Source organism: Corylus avellana, chromosome ca6 (genome assembly GCF_901000735.1).
Source record: "Corylus avellana chromosome ca6, CavTom2PMs-1.0".
Lineage (NCBI taxonomy): Eukaryota > Viridiplantae > Streptophyta > Magnoliopsida > Fagales > Betulaceae > Corylus > Corylus avellana.
This window is the reverse complement of record NC_081546.1, coordinates 9,164,249-9,191,789: the sequence shown is the minus strand read 5'-3', so window position 1 is coordinate 9,191,789 and position 27,541 is coordinate 9,164,249. Positions and strand designations below refer to the sequence as shown.

General features: G+C 35.5%; 4 protein-coding genes across 6 annotated transcripts; all 4 read right to left on the bottom strand.

The window, feature by feature from the left end:
* Positions 1–371: 371 nt before the first annotated feature.
* On the bottom strand, positions 372–1,691 carry LOC132184817 (blue copper protein-like). Its single transcript, XM_059598590.1, has 2 exons — positions 1,478–1,691; positions 372–892 (listed from the first exon to the last, which is right to left on the bottom strand). The coding sequence occupies exons 1-2, from the start codon at positions 1,641–1,643 to the stop codon at positions 498–500; spliced, it is 561 nt and encodes a 186-aa protein (XP_059454573.1). The 5' UTR covers positions 1,644–1,691; the 3' UTR covers positions 372–497.
* A 6,958-nt stretch (positions 1,692–8,649) lies between these two features.
* LOC132185648 (28 kDa ribonucleoprotein, chloroplastic) lies at positions 8,650–12,144 on the bottom strand. 2 transcript variants are annotated; one of them, XM_059599412.1, is made up of 5 exons: positions 11,632–12,144; positions 11,406–11,504; positions 10,548–10,838; positions 10,057–10,259; positions 8,650–9,005 (listed from the first exon to the last, which is right to left on the bottom strand). In XM_059599412.1, exons 1-4 carry the CDS (start codon positions 12,034–12,036, stop codon positions 10,119–10,121), a joined length of 936 nt encoding a protein of 311 aa, XP_059455395.1. In that variant the 5' UTR covers positions 12,037–12,144; the 3' UTR covers positions 8,650–9,005; positions 10,057–10,118. The 2 variants fall into 2 exon arrangements, with proteins under 2 accessions (XP_059455395.1, XP_059455396.1); XM_059599413.1 differs by lacking the exon at positions 10,057–10,259.
* Positions 12,145–13,965: 1,821 nt separating this feature from the next.
* LOC132184360 (uncharacterized) lies at positions 13,966–19,510 on the bottom strand. 2 transcript variants are annotated; one of them, XM_059597972.1, is made up of 7 exons: positions 19,236–19,510; positions 18,631–18,985; positions 18,272–18,544; positions 14,952–15,109; positions 14,669–14,774; positions 14,450–14,575; positions 13,966–14,312 (listed from the first exon to the last, which is right to left on the bottom strand). In XM_059597972.1, the coding sequence occupies exons 2-7, from the start codon at positions 18,820–18,822 to the stop codon at positions 14,190–14,192; spliced, it is 978 nt and encodes a 325-aa protein (XP_059453955.1). In that variant the 5' UTR covers positions 18,823–18,985; positions 19,236–19,510; the 3' UTR covers positions 13,966–14,189. The 2 variants fall into 2 exon arrangements, with proteins under 2 accessions (XP_059453955.1, XP_059453956.1); XM_059597973.1 differs by having other exon boundaries at positions 18,631–18,968.
* A 3,256-nt stretch (positions 19,511–22,766) lies between these two features.
* Positions 22,767–24,331, bottom strand: LOC132185615 (uncharacterized). Its single transcript, XM_059599373.1, has 4 exons — positions 23,955–24,331; positions 23,784–23,866; positions 23,493–23,695; positions 22,767–23,069 (listed from the first exon to the last, which is right to left on the bottom strand). The coding sequence occupies exons 1-4, from the start codon at positions 24,224–24,226 to the stop codon at positions 22,947–22,949; spliced, it is 681 nt and encodes a 226-aa protein (XP_059455356.1). The 5' UTR covers positions 24,227–24,331; the 3' UTR covers positions 22,767–22,946.
* Between the last annotated feature and the right edge of the window lie 3,210 nt (positions 24,332–27,541).

The following is a 27,541-nucleotide window of genomic DNA, read 5'->3' as shown; positions in this document are numbered from 1 at the left end:
TATTTTTGTTTTTATTTTAGTAAGGGTAATTTCGTCATTTTTTTTAAAAATTGGGGGATACATTGTCATTGTTTGGGTAGTTTGGAGGGTTAATTGTCACAATTAATAGTTTGGAGGGTAGACTGTTATTAGGGTGGTAGTTTGAGGGGGTTAAGTGGACTTTACCCTTGTTATTTTTACATTCAATAGAAAACTCTTTTTTCATAATTTTTTTTTTTTTTCCTTATTCAAGTCATTTCTTCTTTATTGATTTTGCAACGTAACAAATTTGTCGTGCATGCCTATACCACCTTAAGCCCCCTCATATCATTTACTAACTAATTTTCCCTTTGATTTTCATCATCAATTGTTTGTGCACTATGAATCGCATATATAGATCTGGTCAAATATCATTCTCTTCTGAATTGTAAATAAAACTATTCAGATAACAATAAAAATCTCAATACAAACGGAAACAAAAGAAGCAAAGAGCACTGCCTCCAACCTGGCTACATTCCCTACACCCAAAAGGCCAAAAAAGTAGCAACGGACACTACCGCCATAATCGGAGAGAGACTAGCCCCCGAAGATGAATGGGTTGAGGTGGTGGTGGTTGTGGTGGGTGTGGTGGTACCTGCCGGGGGTGTGATTGCTGTATTACCACCCGATGAGGGTGTGCCGGACGGAGCTGCGGGGGCGGCAGCAGTTGATGCTTTAGCCACCGTCACAGTAAGCTTCATGCCACTCCCGCAGTGGCCGACGATGCTGCAAATGAAGTAGTGTGATCCAGCGGTTTTCAGAGGGATGGTGGTGGAGCCGCTGCTGTCCGTACTGATGGAATTGCCCAAACTACAACTGCTGTAGTCGCTTCCGCTCACTTCATCCACGGAGTGCCCACTTGAATATTTGAACACTAATATATAAAGAGAAAGGGGAAATATGCAAACTTTTAATCAATATTACTGATAAATTTTGGAAATCCATTTTTGTATCTTAGAATTGTATTTACCATTATGATTTCACATATCAAAAGTGCAATTTTAAACTAAATTGCAAAAAATATATAGTTTGGATATGCATTTTTTAAAAATTGAGTTTTAAAAATGTAAATAAATATGAGTATTCAAATAGCAGGTAAGAAATGTGTTTTTAAAAACGCATAATTTAACCAAATGTAAAAATCGCACGTTTTGAAATCGTAAACCCAAATATAGTGTAAGGGCCAGTTTGAAATTGTGTTTAATGGGTCTAAAAGTGCTGATATTCACATTCAAAAAGTCAATTTGAAGAAAAAGCATTCGTTTGGTAAAAAAAATTAAAAATGCTTTTAAAAGTCTAAAAAGCCTAAAAATGATAAAAAAAAAAAAAAAAAAACACTTTTGATAAAACTTTAAAAATAAAACTTTTACCCAAAAACTCTTTTTGACTTAAAAGCTATATTTTTCAAATGTAATCCTAAATAGGCTCTAAATATAAATTATGGGGGTTGAAAACTTACCGAGGCTATCGCCGACAGCGAAGGTCTTGCCGCTAGTCCAGGTGCTATAATCAACACCAAGTGCCCAACCACCGGAGTCTCCGACGGTGTGAACGGTGGCCAAGCTAGGAACAATCATGCCCAAGAGTAACATTAGTGCACAGACAATCCAAGCATTGGAGGCCATTTTTTGAGGAATTGAGCAGAGGAGGAGGGTTGTGGGGTGGTAGTTGAGGAATGGGATTGCATATATATAATGGTGCAAAGGGGTTGGAGTCAGTAAAGTTTGGTCCACTTAATCTCATCACTGACATGAATAATTTTGATGGCAACTCATTCCAAAGGGATGACTTAAATCATACTTTATACCTAATGCTTGAGAAGGTAGGTCCTCTTTTCTTACCTTTTTTCTTTTTTCTTTTATATATATATATATATATAATATTCACTTAAGATATGGTTGTTAATTGAAGTTGGTCCATTTTCATGTTTTGAGAAACCAGTCCGTATAAGCATACAAGGGCTTTTCACATGATTAAAATTCCATATCCCAATTTGGAACTAAAAAAATATCAAATCTTTGTAGTTTTCTGACTCACCGCTTCAGATGGTGTCTTCTTTCCCTCTAGACAACTTCCTCATATCTTGTAAACACTAAATTACTTCGTATTTTGTAGTATGTAGTTATAAGAAATGAGCGGTCGAGACAAAATTTTAGTTGGGTAGGGATCATAGGGCCTAAACACTATAAATTACCCCCTTATAGACAAAAATTCAAACGGGGGCTTAGCCTATACCTGGCAACTTTCTTGTTCTCTGTCTCTACTTAGTCTCTCCAATTCCCTTGTAAGCTGACTAGGACTTAAGACCTAAGTTAAAATGAGTTTTCTTTGCTGATACTCACATCATTCATTATGAATTGCTACAACCAGCTTTGCTAGCAACATTTTCAATTGTCTTATTCTTCTTCGAGAATCATCTTTTGAATTGTGGTTCGATTACGGTTAAGACTGGAAAATATTTTTTTGGCCAGCAATTTATAGTGACCAAACAGTAGGTTCGTTGTTTTTCTTTGCCCAAATTGATTATATATAAATATGGGAAAACATATTACTCATGCTTTTGATATAAACAAACTATAATAAACTATCTACGGAGAAAGGGCATAAAAGTCTCCATAATTTTTTCCTTGTACCAATATTTATGAGTTGTTACGTACTCTCAGCTGTAGCTTTCAACGTTGCTGTTGTGGTAGTAAAGTCCAAGAGTTCATGAGAGACGTGTCCAAATTGATTGGCAATGGGTTCTAAAAACATCATAATCATGCACATGATTATGCCAAGGAATTAAACACACCTTTTTTTTTTTACATGCTTGAAGCCTACTCAATGTAGTATACAAGTTAATTAATGGGTTCAATTCAATGCAGTGGGGAAAAAAACAGTGCCTGTTTGACGAAATGTGTCCTCGTTTGGTCAGCGGAGTTTGTTGGGAGGAGACATCACATACGTGTAAAAGAAAGGCTATCATTCTTTCTCGGCCAGATAAAATAATAATAATAATAATAATAATAAAGAAGCTTTTGATTGATTAATGGTGATGACAACTATAGACTCAACTAACAAGGAGGAAGAAAAAAAATCTGTTTTTTTAAGCTATCAGAAAAGTCACTCTCAAAAGTGCTTTTAGCATGGCATAAAAAAATAAAGCAAAAGTCATTATTGAGATCATGCAACTAGAGAGCAAATCTCGATCTCACCAAACTTGACAATAGTGGTGGTGGGTCTATTAGAATTTAAGAAATCAGTAGCATGTATGTTCCAAATGTACCCTTGATATGAAACTGAAAGTCATGAAGAATTACTTGTGAGATATTTGATAATAACAGGTTCAGAAAAATTGGTTGAGATTATTACGTAACGTGACATATCTGTGGGATACAAATGTAATTTTTAGTATTAGTACTCTTCTTAATAAGAACTAAAGTTTTATTAAGAGTGATATGTTGATATTATAAAATAGTTGTACCATAAAAAAATGTACGGTTAAAGAGTAATGAGTTGATACTGGACTTTTGGAGTGATTCATTAACTCTAAAACCTCCTGAAAAAGGCGGAGTTGGTATGATTACCACTCGATCTTTGAAATTAGTTTGTAGCTAATTTAAGTCATTTTAAGGAGTTGATGTTTTACAAGACTTTTGTTAAGAAATTGGCGAAAAATGTAACGGAATGATTTGGTTGGAAATTAGGATTGTTATTGAAAAAAATTAAAATTAAGGGAAAATTTTGAAAATAAAAAAAGGGGAGATCAAAATTGAGTTAAGAGATATGCTAGAATCTAATAAAAACTCAATATTTTGCCTATAAAAGTCCATGTGGCAAGATGCTGCATCATCTTCTTTTTGTTTATTTAGTCTCTTTCCTTCCAGCATCTTGTCATGTAAACTTTAATGAACAAAATGTGAAGTTTTTATTAGATTGAAGCACCGGCATGTGAGATTTGATCATGCATTTTCTCTAATCCCTCAACGTTTTCAAAGAAGTCTTAAATACTAAAAAAGGTTCTAACAATCAAATAGAACACCAAGGAAACATAATCATAAAATTGGTTAGTGCTAAATAGAAGTTGATGATTTGATTTGGTGGAATATAGGAAGGGTGGGATCCAAACCATACACCTAACCAATGTTTGACGTCGTCAACGGCATTTTTCAATTATCTGTCTAAATTGCTAATAATTTGAACATAAAAAAATTTCGTATGAAACATACTCATCTAAATAAATTTTTATAAAAATTTTAAATTGTTAATAATTTGAAAAATAATTGGTGTGGATCCCAAGATGAATAACCACTCAAGCAGCACCACATGCTAAAACTCATGAAAGCATTGCATCTGTTAAAGGCAAGTTTGGTTTGGAACGTTGGGGTCCATCGGATTCCTCCCAACGAACTAGTGTGCTGGAGGACCCACTTCACCCCACGGCCAGCTACCCCCATTGAGAGGGTCAGGGTTTTCTTTTGTTTTTGTTTTAAATTCAAAAGAAAAGATTCCTTAAGTTTTCGGTAGTCGGAATAAAAATACTGTTTCAACATCAATTCGGTTCGGTAAGGAGTAGAAAATTTTTTTTGTCAGTTAACCAACAATTAACCGACTTAATCGAATTTGCAAGTGAATTTTGAATTTTATCTTGTAATTCTCCTTATGGTGTTTGTTCAGCTAATTTGTGGTTGTCATTTTGGCTAGTGTTCCATAAATTTACTTTATTTATTTATTTATAAAACATATTCTTTACAGTTACAAGGAAGTTGATAAATCTTGACATAAAAATTTGTAACCGACAATTAACCGATTTAACCGACCACCTATTAATCAACTAACCAATTAATTGAAAAAGACGAAACTATTATTTATCGATATGAAGTCGGTTAATTAATCGATTTAACCGACTTTTATAAATCGACATGCCCGACACCAAGCAAATTGATATCCATCCCTAGTAGGAGGACTCATAAACTTTTTTTTTTTAGAAAAATAAAAATAAAAATCACAAGGCACTCTAGAGAAAAGTAGCTGGTGGTAGGGGCATTTGGTGTTATTTTTTGGAAGGAAGCATTTGGTGTTATTAAGATCAATTGATTGCATCAATGTGACGTAATCCTGGTTGGTAACTGTCGCTGCACCCAAACAAGGCGTAAACGCCAAACAAGTCACATGTTAAGAATGTGCTGCCGTTAACATCTTCAACGAAACTCTACCTAATGCTTAGAAAGTTTGATTTCCCACATTACCAGGATTTTATTTTTCATTTGTTCTTTTTTTTATCTTTTTTTCTTTTTTTTTTTTTTAATAAAGTCCACTTAACTCCCTCAAACTATCGCTTCAATGACAATTTACCCCACAAACTATCAATTATGACAATTTATCCCTCAAACTATCAAAACAATGACAATGTACCCCCTCAATGCTAGCAAAATGACGAAATTACCTCTATAAAATTTTCAATAAGACAAAAAATACCTTTAAAAAATTTGAAAAAAAAAAAATTAGTATTTTGTTTTTATTTTAGTAAGGGTAATTTTATCATTTTGTTAAAATTTGGGATACATTGTCATTGTTTTAGTAGTTTGTGGGGTAAATTGTCGCAATTAATAGTTTGGGAGGTAGACTGTCATTGGTGTAGTAGTTTGAGAGGATTAAGTAGACTTTCCACTTTTTTTTTCTTTTTCCTCTTTTAGAAAAAGATAAGGGCCTAAAAGATTTTAATCTCAAATTATGACCAAAATAGTTCAAAATTTCATCTCTTTTTTTAGGGGTATCAATCCGGTCCGGTTTCTCGGTTTTTGGCCAAAACCGGAACCGGAACCGGGGTACCCCGGTTCTCAATTTTGAGAAACCGGAACCGGAACCGGGACCCCGGTTAACCGGGGTCCCCGTTACCGGCCGGTTCCGGTATTACCCGGTCCGGTAACCGGTTTTTTTAAAAAATTGATTTTTGGGCTTATTTTAGGTATTGGGCCTAAAATAAGCCAATTTTTTTTTCATAGGTTGGCCCATTTTTTTAAAAATCTATTAGTTTATTTGTCTAAATTAAAGGGGCTTTGTTGTGATTGTTTCAAATAATTAAAAAATAAACCTTAAAAAGTCCAAAAATCCTAAAAAATCAATGTTTTTGCCTATTTGGGCCTTAGAAATAAAAATTTAATTTTTTAAAATACCCTAAACCTAAACCTAAGTGTAAAAAATATTAATATATATAATATATAAATATAATAATATATAAATATTATTAAATAAAATGGAAACCCGGTTCCGGTATTCCCGGTAAAAACCGGGTACCAAAAACCGGTACCGGAACCAGGGTACCCGGTTTTTAGATTTTTCAAACCGGAACCGGAACCGGGACCCCGGTTTCCCGGTTTCCGGTTTTCCGGTTTCCCGGTTTTCCGGATCCGGTTCCGGTTCCCCGGTAATTTTTGACACCCCTATCTTTTTTTATGCAAAAGATTTGTGAAACTGGTAAAATAATAATAAATTTTAGGAACACTTTCAAACTATAACCTGATTTGCACTTACACTTGCCTACTACAATTCCCTACCATCAAAATATTTTGAGTTGCCCCCAAATCAAATTTAATTATCATTTTGGATAGAAAACGCTAAAATTGACTATCATGTGTCTCAGAGTTATTTTGAAGTAACTAGTTTACCCATAGGGTAAAAATGCACCGTTTTAGGAAACAAAAAACGAAAACTAATGCAAAGAATGATAAATAAGAGATGATCGTGTGGCCATCCTCTTTGTTAGATGGGGAAGATGCCCATCTGATGTGACAAAGGGCGGCCGTTCAGCCACCACCATTTGGGTGGTGGTAGACTGGCAGCCCTTATTTCCTAATTTTCTTTTTGAAACACTAGATGGCAAGGTAATTCCATAATTGACACTTTTAAGATGGAGTTAATTTGGCAACATAAATAGCTTTGATGCACGTGAGAGTCGTGTGTAACATTTTCGATCCAAAACTAACGGCTAAATCTGAACATATGGGTGACTAGAAACATTTTGGTACTTCATACGTTCGAGTTGCAATGAGTCGTAGTATGGAGGTGTAAGTGCAAATGAGATGATAGTCTAGTGAGGTAAAATGTAATTTACCATCAATTTTATAATCCCATAAAATTAAGAAAACCCGAAAAAGTTACCTAGGGTCGGCTACAGAAATCCCATTTACAGTTCTGTAACAATTCTCTGTTCTTTTTTAAATACCAACTCTAATATTCATTCCCACAAGAACCAATTTTCAGAACTCTGCATGCACTTCTTATTACTGAACACTATAAGAACTATGCAGACCAAATATTTCCCTACAGAGTATTGCTATGCCTGATAAGCGCAAAAAGAAACCAGAAGAGAAAGGACCATAAAAATTGAAAGAGAAAAGCAAGTTGACAACAAAAAGAGCTTCATACAGAATATAACACAAGTCCAGTGAAGCTCAGAGTGAAAAAAACAACACATTTTCAGGCGCCAAAGGGCATCAAGACATGAACTTGAATATCAGAAAAGAAAAAACCATGATCTCAAGGAAGAAAGTTTGCATTAAAGATAAGACACTCTATTATTTGTTCCAGTAACCATACAACTATAGCCATCAGGCCCACTACCAGAGATAGCACATCAAATAAGATGATGGATTTTGACCTAAGATTTTGAGGTACAACAAAATATCAGAGGAGATGGACTTCCATAAACACCCATGTTTATCAAGTGTCTGACTACAGAAGGACAATTATTGGGAAAGATTAGGTTAACTTTTGACTACATACAGTAGATATCAAAAGATTTAGAATGCTTCTATGTCGAGTAGATACTGTTTTCAGAGGACAGTTTCTGTTAACTGCATCAGAAGGATCTGATGGATTCAAAGTTCTCTTTTTGGCGGATCAGATCAGATTTTTATAGAGTAATGAACATTATGAAATCATGAACACACAGCAATACAATAGGAGAACTAGAAAATTAAAGGCTAACAAAACAGATTTGGAATAATCGAACATGCAGCTCACATTATGGATAATTTAGTTAAGCTAAAAGATTGATCATGATCTACAACACATCACTCATAGGCCAGCTTACATCAAGAAGAAGGTCTCAGCCCCAAAATGAAAATAAAGAAAATATGTATAAGAGCATCCAAGATATGCAAGCCCCTGGTACACTAACTTGCCTGTAATCCTGGTTCAGCATACAGATGCAAGAACCGTAGTTAAGAAGTAAAGGATATCCCTGCAAAGAGAGAAAGAGAGATTATAGAATTCCCCCCTCCCCCTTTTCTTTAGGTTTGCAAAGTTAACCAATTCATTGAATCTATGAAGTTATTATAACTTCTGTTCATCTTTGCTTTTATCTTACCTGGTATGAGCTAAACAAAAATCATGCACCAGAAGTGAGATATCCTAAAGGAAGAAAATGAGAAGCAAAAGTGGAAAATATTGCCACCAAATTTTAGAGTTACCTACTGCCTGGCAACAAGCTAACAATCTGAATTGACTGCAGAACATTAAACAAGCTAAGCCGTCATCATATGTTAATGGCCGGCATTATACGTATGAGTGAAAATGACCAAAAACCAAGCCACAGCCATCTGAACAGGCCGAAATATACCTTATTAGCCAAAACAAACCTAAAAATGGTTGAAAAGGAACACAATCGGCTGGCACCTTAAATTATTCCATATTTGGAAATAACTTTCCAAAATTCGAATCCTTATCCAAATAAGACATGGTTGACCTAACAATATTAGGAAACCATATTCCAACATTCTTGGAAATACAATTAAGGAGAATTATATGTAAATCAAATCTAGGGAATCTGGGAATAAAATCAAATCAGCTGCATATCTTCAACACACTCTCTCAAGCTGAGGCAAAAATGTCTCACATGCCCAGCTTGTATAAAGCTGAATGTGGAACACTAGTGAAGACTCCCTTTGTCAAAACATCTACAAATTGCTCCATTGTCTTCACATAAGGTGTATAAATCAACCCTGCACGCAATTTTTACTTGATAAAATATCTATCAATTTCAATGTGTTTAGTTCAATCATGCTGAACTGGATTATGAGCAATATTAATTGTGGCTTTCTTGTTGCAGTATAATCTCATAAACTCCTTATAATCATATTCAAGTTCTTTCATTAGAACTTTCAACCATAATAACTCACATATCCCATTGGCCATGGCTATCACTGCTAATACTACAGACTGTCTCTCAACCTACCACATCCCATAACTAAGTCTTCGAAAAAATAATAACCATAATAGAAGATGACTCTACAATTTAACTCATGGGTAAGTTTTTTTTTTATAAGCAGCCGATATTTCATTAAAAGTGAGAAGCGCTACTTAGGTACGCAAACAGTATACAAGAGAAACACCTAGGAAGGAGGAGAAAAAAGAATAAGGAAATTATGAAAACTAAGCTCCCAAGGAGCTACAAACGCGGTTGTCCAAGCATAAAGAGTAAAAAAGAAAAGGACTCAAGCTTTGCCAACGATTTCTCACAGTCCTTAAAACTTTTGTCATTTCTTTTCTTCCAAAGACACCACAAAAAGCAAGAAGGCACCATCTTCTACACAGCAGCACTCCAGGCTTTACCACTAGCCAACCAACAAGCAAACAAGTCAGCTACACTACTAGGCATCACCCAAGACAGTCCAAAGCGACTAAAAAGGGCATTCCATAAGGCCCAAAACAATTCATTCTTCTTGGTCATTTAAATAGAATGGATGGGCATCCAGACTACTGTTTGTTGGAGTTGGTTTTTATTTATTTACGGATTCTAGGAAGATCTAATGGTTCATTTAAATTTATTAACCCTGAACTAGGAAAGTGGGATGCACACAGCAGCGTTTATGCTTGCTAATTTATGTGACAGATGTTAACCTGTAACATAGGAATGCTCTATCTCACTCAAAAGCCTTGCATGCAATTGACAAAATAATATATAACAAAGCTAATCAAATGATTGAAACGGGCATACCGCATCGATCATTATAATAGCTTCTGATCTGCAGCATTAAAGTTAAGAAGCTTTACCTACTAAATCACAAATAGTGAAAAAAAAGAGATGTGATTTCACTCTCTTGAAAAATTCACTTTCAATTCTGATCAGCATTATCTCCTTGCTCTGCACTAGAGTTCAACTCAGTTGATGTATCTCCAGACTCTGCTCTCTCCTTTTCTGGTAGTTTAACAAATTGTCTACTACGTGCCACTCGAATTGGTCTTCCCATAAACATCTGCAGGACAACTTCTCAGAAGCTTTTCACTAGGAAGTCTTAGAAAGTTCAAACAGAACGCAGTCAAGAAATATAAACATGCCCACAACTATATTTACAGCTCATAAATGTCTGCAGGATAACCTCACTTAGTTTAACTATACTTAGTATTATTATATATGAATTTTACGAAGCTCTTCACCAGGAAGTCTTAGAAAATTCAAACAGAACACAATCAAGCATTATAAACATGCGCACAACTATATTCAAAACTCATAAATGCAAATGATTCAGCACAGCACAAATTACCTTCCCTTGGAAAGCAGAAAGGGCTTCGTCTGCATCTTTCTTGTATTTGAAGGCCACAAATCCATATCCAGAGGACCTTCTTGGATTGTCATTAAATATAATTTGCGCAGAAACAACATTACCACTCCCTGAACTAAAGAACTCTCTGAGATCTTTAGACTTCGCTTCATACGACAAATTTGCTACAAACAAGTTGAATGTTATTTGCTTTGGTTGCACAGTAGGGGGAGGGGAGGGCTTCTTCTTTTGTGCCCTGGCATAATTGAGCTTCAAAGTGCGACCCTCTAACTCCTAGAAAGCATACATAGAAAATAAAAACCATTAACTCAACAAGATGGCAAGCAAAAACAGAAAAACTGATCCCTACATAATTGCACAGAAAATGGCAGGGTAAAAGAACTAAAGCTTTGAATACGAATGAGCTAAACAACAAAACAGCGGAAATGCTCTCTTTTTCCTGAAAGAAACACCAGCACAAATGAACTTAACAGAAAAACAAACACAAAAAGCCACGAATGAGCTCAATAGTTGTATACACTTGAGTTTTCTCAGGTGTTTCCCTTGGAGATAAGTTATCATGATTTCCTTGTTATTTTTTTTTCACATCTAGCTAGCTCAGTTTTTTCTCTTTGTATACTTCCTGTATAACTAGTACACTTTACGCTTTTAATGATAATTTGATTAGTTATATTACTTATATATATATTAAAAAAAAAAAGGTTGTCTCAGGTGTACAATATGATGAAAATCCTAAATTAACATAACAATTGGTTTCTTTTTTCTATATTCTGTTTACTCAGCAACTCGACTAAACAAAGAAGCTTATATAAGAAAAATAATAAAACCCAATATGCTTACATACGATTCGAGCTTATTCAGAGCCGTAAGAGCCTCTTCAGGCGAACCCATAGTGACAAACGCCAAACCCCTGTTTCTGGTCTTGTCATGCATAGATAGCTTAACCACCAGCAAAATACCACAAACCCAGATCAGATAAACAAACAAAAACCATAACCCAACAGAGAGAACAGAATAAATCGCTCAAAATAAAGAAAAAGAATAAAAAATAAAAAAATAAAAAAACCTCAACGTCCAGGACAGTCCCGTGCTTCTCAAAGAGAGCGCGAATGTCTTCAGTGGTACAAGTCCAAGGCACGTTCTGGGCAATCAATCTGGCCCGTGATAACACTTCGGCCTGCGCTTCCAATTCTTGGCTTTCGACGGAAACATTGGCAGAAGACGAATCGAGAGCTTGTTCTTGCGCGGTAGAAGAGAAGTGCAAAACGAAGTTGCTGACTCTTTTGGCCTTAACGGAAAGGGTGCTAGTATGGGCGTGAGAGAGAGGAGAAAGCGAGGGGAGAGACCAAGAAAAGGAGAGACTGTAGCTACTGATAGTGGATAAAGGAGTAGGCGTGAGTGAGAGTTGTTGTTCGGCGCGGAACAAAGCCGCCGGCGTCGATGGAGGGTGTAGAAAACGAAGAAGAGCCATTGACGTTTGCGCGCTGCGTTCTTGAAAGAGGGACTCAAGACTCAAGAGAGTGTTGCTTTGAGTTTTCGCGCACAGAGTGTGGATTTTGGATAAGAGAAGTGGGAGCCAGGCGACTGGCTGGCAAGAATCTGCATAAACGACCTTAACCAATAACGACGTCGTTAATCTCCCACGAGTAATGTTACACTTGCGCTTTGTTCTGATCATATTCTTGCATTTTATGTCTTAGAAAAGCTTCACGTCAAATCTGTATTTTGATTTATTAAAAAAAATATATGTGAATAATAAACCTTCTGAAAGAATTTTTTTTTTTTTTTTTCCTAGAGAACATGACACATTTTTAAAAGATAACATTTTTCAAATGGTTTGATGCACGGAACAACTTATATTAGTTGGAATTGAAATTGCAAATTCTCAAACCATGTGAATTCCGGTCATTTATTATATCGAACCACTTGAAATATGTTAACTATTAAAAATGTAGCATGTTATCGAGAAAAAAAAAAAAAAAGTCATTCTTAAAGGCTTTTTCTTCACTTTCGAAGAAACACTTCTTCTTTAGTAAACCAAAAAACAAATTTTTACTCAAAAGTTTTTTTTACGACATAAAGTGCAAGAACCTTATAAAAATATACTCAATTCTCATTGGTAACATATCACCTTTTTAATAAGGTAGCATTTGGAATTTCATTCGATACAAGAAACGGTTTAAATTCACATAATTTGAGAATCTACAATCTCTTCGAAATTGTTAGAAATCTTTATATGTATGAAAGTAGAAGTGTGAGTAAACATTTATGTTGCGTTAAAAAAAATAATAAAAATAAAAAATAAAAACTTACTCAAAGGCATCACCAAGCAAGCCCTTTAAGCTTTTAAAATGTATTTCCTTGCTGAATTTACCTCAACCATTACTAGTCATTGAAGGCAGTTTCCTAAGGGGGATATGCATAAATGCTTACTAGCCACCATCAGCAATGCCCATAAAAGAACTGCAATGACTTAAAACTGTATTGAACAATTTAGGGAGATGCCCTTCACAAGCCATTTGCAACAAAAAGAGCGATTCATTGGGCATCAAAATAGCAATTTGTGTCAGATTACAAAAGCATCAATGTTGGTATGTAATTTTTAACATTTTATCAAGTCATAAATTAATTCGGATATGATATGGCTTTGTTATTGTAAAGGGTTGCTTGAATTACAGATGGTGAAATGCTACATTTACTCTCATTTATTTACCAAATTTTTTTATACCCATTGATGGCTTTTAAAACCACCTTTTGATAAAAATTCAATAAAGATTTGTCTCATATCCAATGGTGATTTTAAAAGCCACCTATAGATATGAGAAAACTGTATAAGGAAGTGAGAATAAGTATAGCATTATTCTTATAAATGCTAGAATTTGGAGGTAAAAAAAGTTTAAATTTTTTCCGGCATCGGGCATTCATAACCTCTAAGAAGCTGTATCGAAAAACTATTGCACCACACGGGTAAATTAGGAGAAAGAAGAGAGCTGTATGTAACCAATCTTCAGAAAGATTGGATTGTTTGAAGATTTTGGAGAAAAAGGATACCTCTTAAAGCAGCTTGAAGAAAATCATTATAATAATAATTTTTGGAATTAACTATAATAATGGTTATAATGAAAATTATTATAATGACTTTTTTTTTTAATTTTAATTTTTATTTTTTATGAATCATATTATTTTCAACATAGTTAAAATAATTAAACTTTAATAATGAAAAAGCTTCCTCATGTTCTGAGGTGTCCCGGAAAGCAAGCAAAACGCAAGATAAAAGCTACATAAGATACCGGGAAAGTTCTCATCAAAATTCATAATTCAAGGGTTAAACCTTTTCCTATGGTATCACTTCAGATACACATATACAATGGCAAGATCTCTAATTTTTCTTAGAAACACATTTAAAGCACTCTTCAAGTCTCATTAGATTGCTGTAAATCGTTGAGTAAAGAAGAAAGCCCTTCTTTTACTTGGAAGTCTCTTAGTGACAGAATTCTCAATAACAAAAAAAATTAGTTCAAGATCTGCTTAGAGTGTCAACACCACTATGAATACAAAGAATTACCAAGGGGAAAGATGAAAACAGCAGACCTATTCATGAAATTTTGTTAGAACTTTTGCATTTCAAGAGTCAATGGAGTTATATTGCAAGGGTGACAGGGGCCGTCTTGCTGAATCTTGATCATTAAAATCAAGCTTCTTCTCAATCGGGCTGCTCATCTTGGGGCTCGACTTACGCTTGTTTGACTGCTAAGAAGTAAGAAGTAAAATGAAACATTAGAACATAGAAATCGAATTATCATGCCAAAGAAGTAAATATAAAACACCATGCAAGTCTTTTCTTTTTTTAATATATATGTATAAACTTCTCCAATTTTTCTCACCTTGGCAGAAGCACTGCCGGTTTGTTTCCCACTAGAACCGTGCCGGCTTCTTTCTTTCTGGTATTGCCTCAGTAACCTTTTATTCTCCTCATCCAATACGTTATTTTCTTCAAATAGCAATTTAACCTACATATATCATATACATCTTAGATTACTACTTTGGGAACATGGAGTCCAATGCATCCACATTTTGGCAAAGAGATTTACTACTCTTCTCACCTCCTCTTCAGCTCTATTAAGGTTTATCCTTAAATGCTCCTTATCTTTCTCAAGTGTCTTCACTTCAGCAACTAGGGATAAAACCTTATGAGTTGACGGCATCAAGCTACCACAATATCATAGGAAATGATAAGTAACGAATCAAAAGCAATGGCAACTCAAGCATGGGAAAAATTTTGTGATGGAAAAATTTTCTACCGTCATTGTAATTGTAAGAAACACAGTCACCACAAACTAGATCAGCCAAGGGGAAATAGTGTCAAAGTAAAAGAACTATTCTCACCAATTCCACATTTTTAGCAACCTTTGACATGACTCATGTCTGCTATTTGCCTCCAAGAATGCCTGTGCGGATGCAACATCATCTTTACAGATCAATGTTGCCAACACTGAGTCAAGTAAGCTGTTCTCTGTACTTCTTTCCTCAGCAGATAAAGCAACCTTCAAGTTAACCAAAAATTTAGGTGTGTCAGTCTTAATTCAATTTCAGATAGAATCACTCTAAATTGATCCTACAAATTCATTATCAAAACAAAAGAGAAGATATAACAAAAAGACACAGACAACTTGCTACCAAAGCTAAAATCAAGTTCTTTTATCATAAAAACCTAACACTAATTTTAGTCTCCTTGTACAGTATATTAAGTATTTTTTCTTTGTAAACTGTAACTATGAAAGGTTACTCTCTCGTGCATGGCCCAGACACTGTTACTAAGAGTTGGCGAGACATGACGCAGGTGTCAAAGAAAACAGGATTCCTGTGAACTGTTAGCCTCCGAGTGCAATCCTTTGTTGACTACATTGTTACATCATAAAAGATTATAGAAATTTGAGAAAATAATCGTTTCATTGTTTAGCTTCATAAACACCATAAATGCAGCATGACGTCTAGTTTCGTATTTCGTGAATTTGGTACTACAAGACATCTCAAAACTATAACTCCCACATACCACAGATGTACTCATCATCTTCACCTACCAAGTACCAAACATTTCTTGTGGAAACATACACAGAAAAGCATTAGGACTTTATGAGAAACTATGAGATTTCACCATAAAATAAAAATAAACAAATTATAGGTGAACCTTATTCAACCGGATCTATGTAGCACAGTAGCAGCACCCTACATTAACGGAAGGGACTACACACATAAAAAATGTGTGGTTAGTTTAATATGCTAGACCTGATATTACAACACTGTTTTATCCAGAATTTCCTTGGCCAGTTTCATATGAAAATGCTTAAATAGGGCCCCCCAAACTCCTAGCCATTTATGATTTAGCTCCTCAATGTTCAAAATGTAATAAAGTAGCCCCCCAAACTACCGGTCAGTTGCAATTTAGCCACTCCATTAGTCAACACCGTCAAATTGCATGAAAAATGCAATACGACGTCGTTTTGGCAAGGTTAAGTTACTAAAATACCCTTTTGAGAAAAAAAAATCAATTTAAAAAAGGCCCCCAAAACAAACAACAATGTCGTTTGGCAAACCCTAAAAAAAATAAAAAATAAATTTTAAAAAAAAAATTAGAAGGGGTGGTTTAGGGGTGGCTGGGCGGCCACCCCACCGTCTCTCTCTGGTCCTCTATATTCTCCTCCAATGGCCGAATTTTTGTCCCTGCTACAACCCCGAAAGGGTGTCTTTCAAGTTGAATGGCAAAACTCTGAAATTTCATATTATGCAGATGATGAAGATGGGAATCATAATAAGTATGCTAAAAGGGGTAAGTAGATAGCTTTCCAGAATTGAATTCAAGTTGTTTTTTTCTTCATCAAGACATTTGTTCACAGAAAATGTGGCAAACAAAGCCATCAAACTCTAGGACTGAACAGACTTCGTCATCTTCCTATGGGTTTCTCATTTGTCGGTCCATTTCGACACAAGTTTTTAAGAGCTTTGCTTCCTCTATGGTCAAGTGCATTACCAACTTTACCAGTGACAGCACCCCCACGGAAGGATGCGTCAAATGCCAATGATGTCCATGAAGGTCGCGTGTGACATCAAAGATCATCAAGGATGGATCGCATGGCCTGGGGGTGGCTCGCCGGCCACCCCACAAGCCCTTTTTTTTAATTAATTAATTTTTAATTTGTTTTTTAGTTAATTTATTTTATTTTATTTTAGGGTTTGCCAAACGACGTCGTTTTAGGGGGCCTTTTTTAAATTGATTTTTTTCTCAAAATGGCATTTTAGTAACTTAACCTTGCCAAAACAACGTCATATTGAATTTTTCATCCTATTTGACAGTGATGACTAACGGAGTGGCCAAATTGCAACTTGTTGGTAGTTTCGGAGGCTACTTTATTACATTTTGAACATTGAGATGCTAAATCGTAAATGACTGGTAGTTTGGGGGGCCTTTTTATTTTTTTCCCAAAAAAAAAAATCACGCAATTTGACAACAGATTTGCCTTACCTTCTAGAACCCTATCCGTGCAGCACATCTTTCCAATACCAAAATATACATGACACTAAAATAGTTGCTTTCCTCATTCCAGCAATAGAAGAATATAGGACCAGTTCTACTACTTCATGACTAATACGCCATACTATGGGTACAATGAACTGCTAAACCTTTCTCACTCATAACACAATGGTCTATTCTATGGGTTTGCACTGCATTTCTCTTTAATTCATATTTTTCCCAAACAGTCAATACATTATCTTATCCATCTGCAATTATTTACTGTTCTACATAATGCCTGAAAATGATAGCCCGAGATAAACAAGCATAGAGAAAATATTGATAGAGTATAAAAGGTACAATAAAAAAAGTTAATAAGAGAACAAAAATCAATGAACAGAAGTATCAAGCTTAACTCGATTGAAAAGAGCAGCAAGCTTCTCAAGAATGAAATATTTGGATGCAGAAACATAGGATGTCAAATAGATATTAAAAAAAGTACCTTCCTATGGCTATAGATAACTGCATAAGGAAAATATAGTCACATACACATCTTTATTAAATCACCACTATCCCAAAAGCTTAACATGAGATAAGTGATGGTTTAACATCGTTTCAGAGCTCAAAATGCTAAGTTCAACCTTTGTATCAATCATTCACCCCTATTTCAATTAAATAAATATTCCACGTGTTGGAACTCACCTATTAAGAAGGGAGTTTGAGCCAAAATGTGAGGAAGAGTATTAAAGTATTTGATTAAATAATTAAATTTACCTTTTCCTATCAACTTAGGCTTTTGGAATAAGTGGTGGTTTAACAACCCCCACTTACACATACAAAACTATTTGCAAAACAAACGCCCCTACTATGTACAGATAGTATCAATTCTTTAACCAGATAGAATTTAAGTCACTGATAACAATCTTTCTGGCAGATATTGCAAGATTGACAACTCTCAGAATACATTCTCTATCTATTTCTTGATTCATTGAATGAAGTTGAAAAATCATTTCACTATATAATCCCATCTTGCCAATTTACATAATCAAATATTTTAAAATTCTCACCAAATCCACTGACATGCAACCTCAATCAAGCTGCCCACTTACCTTTCTCTTTCAATTTCTCAAAATTAACACTAAACAAGCACATAAATAGACATCAAGAATACAAATACATGGGAGACAGAAGAAATTACCGCACACATATCGTACTCATGCTTGTAGAACTGCAATTCGTCCGACAACCTTCTGATGTCCTCCTCCAACTCATGAACTCGAATCTCAGCTTCCTTGGCGCGCTGATCAGCCTCGTTCCCGAAATCCATCAAGGCTTCCCGGTCATGATCGTATAGGGAGCACTCCCTCTCCCACTTACTACACTGACTCAAGAGAGTCGCACACTCCGTAGCCAATTTCTGATTCTCCTCCACAAACTTCTTCAAAGCTTGCGCATTCATACTTGCTTCAGCCTTAGGGGAAAAGAAAAAGAGAAATCTTTAAATGAACAAATAAAAAATACACACAATTGCCCTTTGAAAAGTTGCAATGTACGAACCCTAACGCGCTCGAGGAGGTTTTCTTTCTCCTGCAATTTGGCCTGTAGGTAAAGACAGCGGTTGTGGAGTCGGCGCTGTGCATTTTCGGAGGCGCAAAGCTTCAACTCCAGAGTGTGCGTGGATACAGGGAGCCCTACGGAGTGATCAATAGATTCTTTGATGTAATCGTCGATTTCGCTGGGAATGTCCATCTTCCAGGAATTCTTGGACCCAATCAAAATACTAGAACCCCAAGAACCCGAATTTGATGGTTGGAAACGGAATCTCAGCGGAAACGAGGGCGTTTTGGGTCCGAGATCTTTCTGCTTCTTTGCTTTTCTTTGGAGGATTAGAAACCCTAAAAATGGGAAGGGGCTTGGGAACAGTTAGGAAATCACAAAATTAGAACAAAACCCATAATCGGTTACCCCAAGAAAAACAAAAAAGAACCAAAAATTCCTACCCATTTTCGAAATCAAACAAAAAAACCACCAATTGTAGATAAACGGACAAACCGTAATGAGCACAAGGTATCATAACAAGACCCAAACCCAAATCAAAACAACATACCGAAACAAATCCATTTAGGAAATTAAATCACAAATAAATAAAAACCTAATATTACCTTATTCAACTCGGTGGGAATCGCCGGTGGTGGCGTGGGTGGCGTTCAGTGGCGGCGACAGTGCTTGGTGGTGGACAGAGGCCGAAGGTGAGGGGAGAGGAGGAGGAGGAGCAGCCTGCCAAACTCAGAAACCGGTGGTGGTGCGGGTAACGTTCGGCCGGACGGTGGGCAGCGGTAGTGCTTGGTGGTGGCGAAGGCCGTACTTGAGTGAGGAGGAAGCAACGAGGGAAAGGAGGGGTAAAAATGAAAAATTTGAAATCCTAATCTGCTTTCACTCTTCACGCGTTATTTTGAACTTTTTTTTTTCTCTCTTTTTTTGTAATCTCATAACCATGGTTCAGCTAACCACGCCAGCTCAGCAAGATGCGGATGGTTTCTGATGGGTTGCTACTCTGTACTCTGTAGAATTACTCCTAGCCGTTAGGGCGCATTTTCAAATGATGGAAATTCAGGGGGCCCAACTGTTTATTATATCAATATTTATCTCTCTTAATAATTTAAAGTGTAATATTAAAAGTTGGGATAGATGCAAAATTGATCTTTATGGTTACCTTAATTTACAAATTACTCATTGTAGTTTAAAAACTAATTTATAAGTTTTTAGAGTAAGCCAAAATAACATTTTACTATAACTCATTTTCCGTTAAATGACTTAACGGGAACCAATAAGACACGTGTTTTTTTTTATTTATGTTTTTAAAAAATAATAAATAAGCTTTACCATGTCATATTGAGGCTCAAACACACACTCAATGTCAAATTAAATAAACATAATCCCTCTATATCCCCTGTGCCACCGTCGTCTTCATCTTCCCAACGATTCTTGCTGTCGTCTTGATCTTCCGATGGGTGTGATCTTCGATTTGTGAGTTACTCTGAGATTTTTGGGCATCTGCATTTTTGGATTAATGCATTTTTGGGCTGTCTTTCTATGAAAATTCGGATTTGTTTTTGGGCATTGAAGCATCTTCAAAATTTGTTTCCGGGCATCGAAAACAATTTATTCTTCTCTCTCTCTCTCTCTCTCTCTCTCTCTCTGTTGTTGTTTTTGGAGAAGATGAAGGCGACGGTGGCAAGAATCGGTGGGGAAGATGAAGACGAAGATGAATACGACGGCAAGAATCGTTAGGAAGATGAAGACGACGGCAAGAATCGTAGGGGGAGATGAAGACGACAGCAAGAATCGTAGAGGAAGATGAAGACAACGGCGGCACAGATGATATAGAGGGAGTAAATTTATTTAATTTGATGTGGAGTGTGTGTTGGAGCCTCAAAATGACGTGAAAAAACTTATTTGTCATTTTTTAAAAGCATAAATAAAAAGGAACACGTGTCTTATTTTTATTGGGTGTGATGTGACAATGTAACGGTTTCCGTTAAGTCATTTAACGGAAAATGAGTTTAGAGAGTAAAATGTTATTTTTGCCTACCCTAGGGACCTATAAATTATTTTTTAAACCACATGGAGTGATTTGTAAATTATGCCAACCACATGGACCAATTTTACATTTATCCCTTAAAAGTTGGTAAAAATTTTAAGAATAAATGCAAAATTGGTCATTGTGATTGGCCGAAATTACAAATAACTTCCTATGGTATAAAAAATAATTTATAGGTCATCAGGGTAAGTCAAAATAATAGTTACTTTCTGAAATCAATTTTCATGCTCTAAAGATAAATGCTAGTTTTTTTTGTTTTTTTTTCTAATTAAAAAGGTGGGAAGGGGCGACCAGTGTAGTTTTCCCCCTTGGGCGTTACCATCGGGGTTCCCACCCGCTGTGGAATGTCCGGTTTGAGCCATAGCTACTGCCTGAGAAGGCGAGCCCGTCACCACAACCCCACAAAGGTGTGAGCCAGTAGAGCCCCTTCAAAGTAGCATCTGGTTCACGCATCTACTACCGCAAGCGGATTCAAACACGCGACCACTAGGATGAAAGGAATTCTTCTACCAACTCAATTACCACCCTTGTGGTAAGATAAATGCTAGTTTAATTAAAAGAGTAACCCAATTTTCTTCAACTTAATTTGAAGGAAAACTTTGTCATAATTTATTAACTTGAATGTTGTTTTTATTTATTTTTCAATGGTTAAAAGATGTGACCGCCAAATTCTCACAAAATGCTCTAAAATCATGGCGAAGAAGATGAAAATGAGAGAGGGTCACACACATAGTAAAATTTTTGGGATAAAAGATATTATGTTAATTTACAGAAACAGTATGACTTGGAAGGAAGACTGATGTGTAATCTTAGCTGATGTCCTAAAATGATGTGAAAAATCTTAGTTGTCATTTTTTAAAGTAAAAAATTAATAATAACATGTGTCGCGTTTTTATTAGGTATGACGTGACAAAGTAACAGATTCTGTTAAGTTACTTAACATAAATTGATTTTAGGGAGTAAACTATTATTTTGGCATAATTATTTTTTGTACCATATGGAGTGATTTGTAATTTAGGTCAACTACATGACCTATAAATTAGTTTTTATACAATATGGAGTAATTTGTAATTTAGGTCAATTACAATGACCAATTTTACATTTATTCATTTTTAAATTTTAGTATTTTAAAAATAATAAATATTAAAATGAAAATTTTTAATTAGTTATCTTTAAAAAATTATAAGTAATAAAGTATTTTAAAGAATATTGATTCAAGAATAATAATAATAAATGAGAATATGGTGTGGCAGTTCTTATGGATGCTGTCAAGTTTCCAATGATGGTAACTCTCCTTGACATCATTGTTGGGATCAAATTGGAGATTGGATAGAGTTTTCCTTGAAGACCTTTTTTCCAATTTATTTCATAAAACTCTCAAGAGCTTTTTTTTTTTTTTTTTTTTTTAAGTAAACGAGAAATATATATTTGTTTAAAAGAATTTGAGAAGCCAAATATATATATTCATCGAAATGTATAGAAATCATTTTATTTTATAAATTATATTTTACAGATTTAAGTATATTGTCACATGGTGAACACGTTGCTAGCCATTTAAATTTTTTTAAATGATGTCATTATCTACACCATTCTTTTAAAGACTTTCTTATAAAATTTGGATTGTGAAATTGATGAAATTAAGATAATACTTATATTTGAGTAGCGCGTGATTTTTAAATAGAATTTCTTCAATGTCTCTTTTATATATATATATATATATATATATAAAGTATTTCTTATATGTAAAAAAAAAAACAAATTTATAAACTGAGTTTGACAAAAAAAAAAAATTGGCCACCCCTATCTCTCATGAGATGATTGGGGTGGCCGCGAGCCACCTCCAACAACTATGGGTTAACTGCAAGACACCCTCATCGGAGATTGGGGGTGACCAGCCGCCACCCCAAAGGAGTTGGAAGTGGCCTCCCTAGGGTTGGCAGCTCCACCATTGGCCACCCTTTTATTTGTTTTTGTATATGTGATTTTTAATAAAATTATTATTTTAATGTAATGTAGCAAAAATGATGACTTAGAACTAACATATAGTGCACAATTTCAAATGGAAAACCATCGGAAAGATCTATTTCATATTTTCACATAACTTAGGCAATTAAAACAGAAGAGTCACTTACACATTTTATAGAGAAGTTCAATTTGATGAACATCAAAAGAAAATAAAAAAATAAAAAATTTACAATAAACCCAAAAAAAAAAACAAAAATTACAAGTCAAATCCCATAACCTGCCCTAATTCTACGTACTTCTAGCCTTGTTATAATTGACGATTTGCTTCTTTAGGCACAGGTAATTGACCATTTGCTTCTTTAGGCATAGGTTTTGCTTCTTCGGCCAATGGGTCGATCCATGACTCCACCTGCTTCTCCATTTCTTCAACCTGCAAAATTGTATTTGAATTAATAATCAGCTTTTCCTACACAACTGTACTTTTACCGTAAAAGTAAGGCATGATGAAGCTTCCAGGAACCAGAGAGGAACCCGCACCTTAAAATTGGGAGGTTAATTAAAGAAAAACAAAAAACATATGTAAATCGTTGTTTCTAAGAAATGTTTTGGTTGCTTCGACCCTCGTGGCGGTCAAATTCTTACTGCTTGCGGGGAAGAATAAACAACCAAGCAAGTGGACACTAGCTAATTAACGTAATTAACGAGGAGACTTGGTCAAATTACAGAAAAGAAATAATCTATCTGTTAATCTATTGATAAGAAAACTGGATCACATGGAGTCATGGGCCCATGTGATCTTATATTATATTAAGATATAATATAATAAAATGTAATAAGGGTATTAGGTAAAAACCTTCTCGATTGCTTCGTCAACAAGATGGGCACTCTTGGCCGTTTCCTCGGCTAGATGTTCAATAAGCGTCGCAGCTTGTTGGAGTTTTCCGCCTGCCGGAAGGTGATCGGCGACCTCTTCTGCTACCTTATCCACTTGCTCAGCCACCTTTTCTATGACCTCTGCTACTGCTTCTACTGTATTCGCAGCCGTTTCAACTTCCCCTATATATATATTGACAATGAGTGATGAAAATGATAGAGCGATAATTTGTACAACGAACGAAAAACAGCATTAAATTCAATTCCTTACTTTTCAGTCTCAGTAATGGTCCCCATTTGTTCCCCAAGAATGGTAGAATTACTGTCGCTATCATTCCAAATATCCAAACTTTCCTGCGAGGATATACCCATAAAGCTTTGAATTACTTATATCAGACAAAAACATTAATATAAAGAAAAGAAAATAGATATATAGTCTTACCATGAACCGGGAGAAGGATCGGAAGGAAGCGGAGGAAGCGGAGATCCTGGTATAACACTGCCGCAGACAGCCATCTTTGTTTTGCCGACGACCAGCCCTGTCAGGCCGGTGTTGAGAAGCCGCAAACCATTTCCAAGAAAACTGCTGCCGATGTTGCCTTTTGAGACAACCAAAAGATGATTAGGAGTCCGAGCTGAACCATGGTACCTGCGATCAAGAGAAGAGCCAATAGGAAGGCCATTGAAAGGAAGAATTGGTCTTGAGGCCGACATAATCGATCTGCTTTTTTTTTTCTGGGTCTCTGTAAGAATTTATGTAGAGCTTCTCTGTTACAACAAAATGAATCTGAGTTTGTAAGAGATCGAAGAGAGTCTCAATCAGGAAAGAGGTTTGAATTACAGGTTGGAGAGGTTGAGGCAATTATATATAATTGTTTGCCACGCGCTTTTTTGGTGGATTTAGATTTAGTCACCAGGTCAATATTACCTTGCTTGCCAAGGTCAATATATCGCTTCTCGTTTGCTACACGTTTTATGTTTGAGAAATGATGAGATTGACATTTGCTGACATGGCATCCACGTTTTCTTCAAGTTATCCGTTGGAGGTTCTAATAGTCTATTTCGGTTGCAGAGAATTATATATACAAAACTATAAATTAAAAAAAAAAAAAAAAAATTGCACTGGCGTGCGGGGCACGCGGCGTGCTCTTTTACTTCACCCCCAAAAGTATATATAATTTTGTACTGTACCGGGTCATACATCAAGACCTGGTTTTGTAACGTACGTTAGACTATACAAAACTATTCAGATAAGATAATAACTTGCAAGAGAAGAGACAATCTGGATTGATGAATAGTCCGATCGAGTATAATAATCTTCCTTTTCACACTAGATTATACTACAAGAGATTAATCATTAGGGACCACATTTTTAACGGTTACTAAAAATTTGTTTCTTTGTTTTTTTTATTTTTTAACGAATTATTTCTTGATTAATATAACAATCAAATGGACAGAATGCTCCGTACAATGTCTAAGATACAATTTATAATCTTCACAACTTAAACATTATCTATGACATACACAATAACATCTCGAGCTATTATAAGACAATATCTATAAAAAATCATTGTCTCAATCAGTTTCAGATCTACAGTAAATTCTGACGAATTACGTCTCTATCCACTGCCAAGTTGTTATTGATTCTCTCGCTTTTTTATCTCCATTACTAGTGTCTTATCAATCGTAATCTCATTCGTTGCCTCTACCATAATGACAATTCTTCTTTATGTCTAATAACTCTTTCGTCATCCGTCTATAGTTTACTCTAAGAAAATAAAAGACTGACCGGAAAGGTGGGAACCAATTTTGTTATTCTTAAGGATTTGTGAAAATAAAACCTAAGAAATCGAATAAAACTTCACCCCATAGATCGCTACTAAAAACAGATCTAAAGAGAATACATCCTTATTTAAAAATAATGAAAATACAATATCAAAAACCCAACACACTCTCACAGGTTCCACATGCCACCGTGGCCTGCTACGCGCAGCTAAAAAGCATCCCAAAGACAATTGACACATGCACCTTGGTCAATCTACGATAGAGGTGAGAAGAAAGAGGTTGAACGGGGAAGGAGAAAGGTGGCAAGGATGAGGGAGTGATAACTCCCTCCCCCAACAAGTACCCTTATTACTAAAAATTTGTTTAAGATAATTGCTTATTAGCAACACCTTTCGAGTGTTGTCTCTAATAAGTGATTTTTAGGAACAATATTTGTGTCGTTGCTAATAGCTTGGTAAGAATTTTTTTCCCGCTCAAGAATATATCATTAACGACGACAATAGTCGTGGCTAATACTAACTTATTAGCAACGAGAAATATGTTGTCGCTAATGTTATATATGTTGTGGTGCAACGGTATCTACTCTGCTCATGTGTACGAATCTTAGAACATTTCTTACGATGTGCGATTTTGAATCACATAAAAAGCTTTGACATCCCTCATTAGACACTAATTGATTTTCAGATGAGATGGTCAAAGACTTTTGTATGGTGCAATTTCGAATGTCATAAAAAGCTTTGGCTTTCCTCATCAGACACTAATTGGTTTTCATATGAGATGATCAAAGGCCTGATCTAATAAATGGACCAAATGGTATCAAAGCTAGAGTCATGGGTTCAAGTCATCTGCTCATGCAGATGACTCTTAGAACATGTCTTGCGGAGTGCGATTTTGAATGTCATAAAATGCTTTGATTTTCCTTACTGGATACCAACTAATTTTCAAATGAGATAGTTAAAGCACTTCAAGGGCATGGAGAAATCTAATGCCCTGTGTTGCACGCTTGAGGGGGAATTTAAGAAAAAAAGACTATGAGAGCCATTGCTTGAAGAAGAAGTATTGCTTATACAAGGCTAAGTCTCGAAGCTACTTTAAGCACCTATCTTGTATGGTTACCTTTATGGTTTTGAGACTTTCCAAGGTGACCCCTTGGATCCTGCTCAGCAATTTAACATAGTTGACATCTCTTCACAGGACATTCCCAAAGATCCCCAAGCTATTGAGGAGTTAAAGTTTCTTCCTTCCTAAGCCTTTCTTCTCAAGGCTAGAGCTCGGGGCTGCTTTATGCCAAGAGGTTTTTTCTTCTTCTTTAAGACAAAGATTCGAGTCTTTAACAGACTCAGAACTACTTTATGCCGAGAGGGTTTTTCTTTCAAAAGTCAATTAAGGGCCAGAGTCTTTGACAGACTCCAAATATAACGCTCCACAAATTAAATTTATTAATCCAATCAATCTTAGAAGAGTAACTGATGACTGGTGGTATTAATTGGTTTAATTTTGACGGGTGGTATCACCCATCAAACAAGTCAGAGTAAAAATATGTGAAAAGCAAAAATACATGATCTGAGATTAATTATTACAATTGCAACTATTCATGAATATTATACATAGTCGTTCCCACATATAACGCCAAACTATTGGGACAATTTTTTGGACGCCGTTTGGATAAAACCCGTAAGAAAAGAAGATATTAGCACAAGAGCTTACCGATGTGAGCTTGTGAGGAATAGCTTCGATGCTTAAGGGCTTGTTTCGGATTTAAGGAGCCTAAAAATGCTTTTAACACTCAAAAAGTTCGTTTAAAGAAAAAAGTACTCGTTTGATAAAACAAATTAAAAACGTTTTTAATGCTCCAAAAAACCTAAAAATTGTCAAAAAAACACTTTGGCAAAAGCTTAAAGATGAAGCTTTTGCCAAAAAGCTTTTTTTGATTTAAAAGCTCTATTTCTCAAATGCAATCTCAAACAGGCTCTAAGTCGAATTATGTTTGAAGGGAATAAGTGTTTTCTATGAATGACCAAGTTATAAGAATTTTGCCGAGGGCCAAAAGTCCCCCATACCCGGTAGAAGCTTCACGAGTAGTTGGACTTCTACAACATCTAAACCTATTTAACAATTGGAGCCGTGCCCAATAGTTTAGCCTCCCAATTAATGGGATTTAGGCTTACTTATAGGGATCTCAAAATTCCCCAAAATTTTTGCATGGGGGAGCACGGACACCGGCATGGATGCATGGGAGATATG

Coding starts and splice junctions, on each gene's coding strand:
- LOC132184817 (XM_059598590.1), bottom strand. CDS start 1,643: ATGGCCTCCAATGCTTGGATTGTCTGTGCACTAATGTTACTCTTGGGC. Junction 893..1,477: donor CGCTGTCGGCGATAGCCTCG/GTAAGTTTTCAA, acceptor TTTATATATTAG/TGTTCAAATATTCAAGTGGG.
- LOC132185648 (XM_059599412.1), bottom strand. CDS start 12,036: ATGGCTCTTCTTCGTTTTCTACACCCTCCATCGACGCCGGCGGCTTTG. Junction 11,505..11,631: donor GGACTGTCCTGGACGTTGAG/GTTTTTTTATTT, acceptor CTGGTGGTTAAG/CTATCTATGCATGACAAGAC. Junction 10,839..11,405: donor TGAATAAGCTCGAATCGTAT/GTAAGCATATTG, acceptor TATGCTTTCTAG/GAGTTAGAGGGTCGCACTTT.
- LOC132184360 (XM_059597972.1), bottom strand. CDS start 18,822: ATGGACATTCCCAGCGAAATCGACGATTACATCAAAGAATCTATTGAT. Junction 18,545..18,630: donor ACCTCCTCGAGCGCGTTAGG/GTTCGTACATTG, acceptor TTTTCCCCTAAG/GCTGAAGCAAGTATGAATGC. Junction 14,576..14,668: donor TTAATAGAGCTGAAGAGGAG/GTGAGAAGAGTA, acceptor TGATATATGTAG/GTTAAATTGCTATTTGAAGA.
- LOC132185615 (XM_059599373.1), bottom strand. CDS start 24,226: ATGTCGGCCTCAAGACCAATTCTTCCTTTCAATGGCCTTCCTATTGGC. Junction 23,696..23,783: donor ACCATTACTGAGACTGAAAA/GTAAGGAATTGA, acceptor ATATATATATAG/GGGAAGTTGAAACGGCTGCG. Junction 23,070..23,492: donor TTGACGAAGCAATCGAGAAG/GTTTTTACCTAA, acceptor ACAATTTTGCAG/GTTGAAGAAATGGAGAAGCA.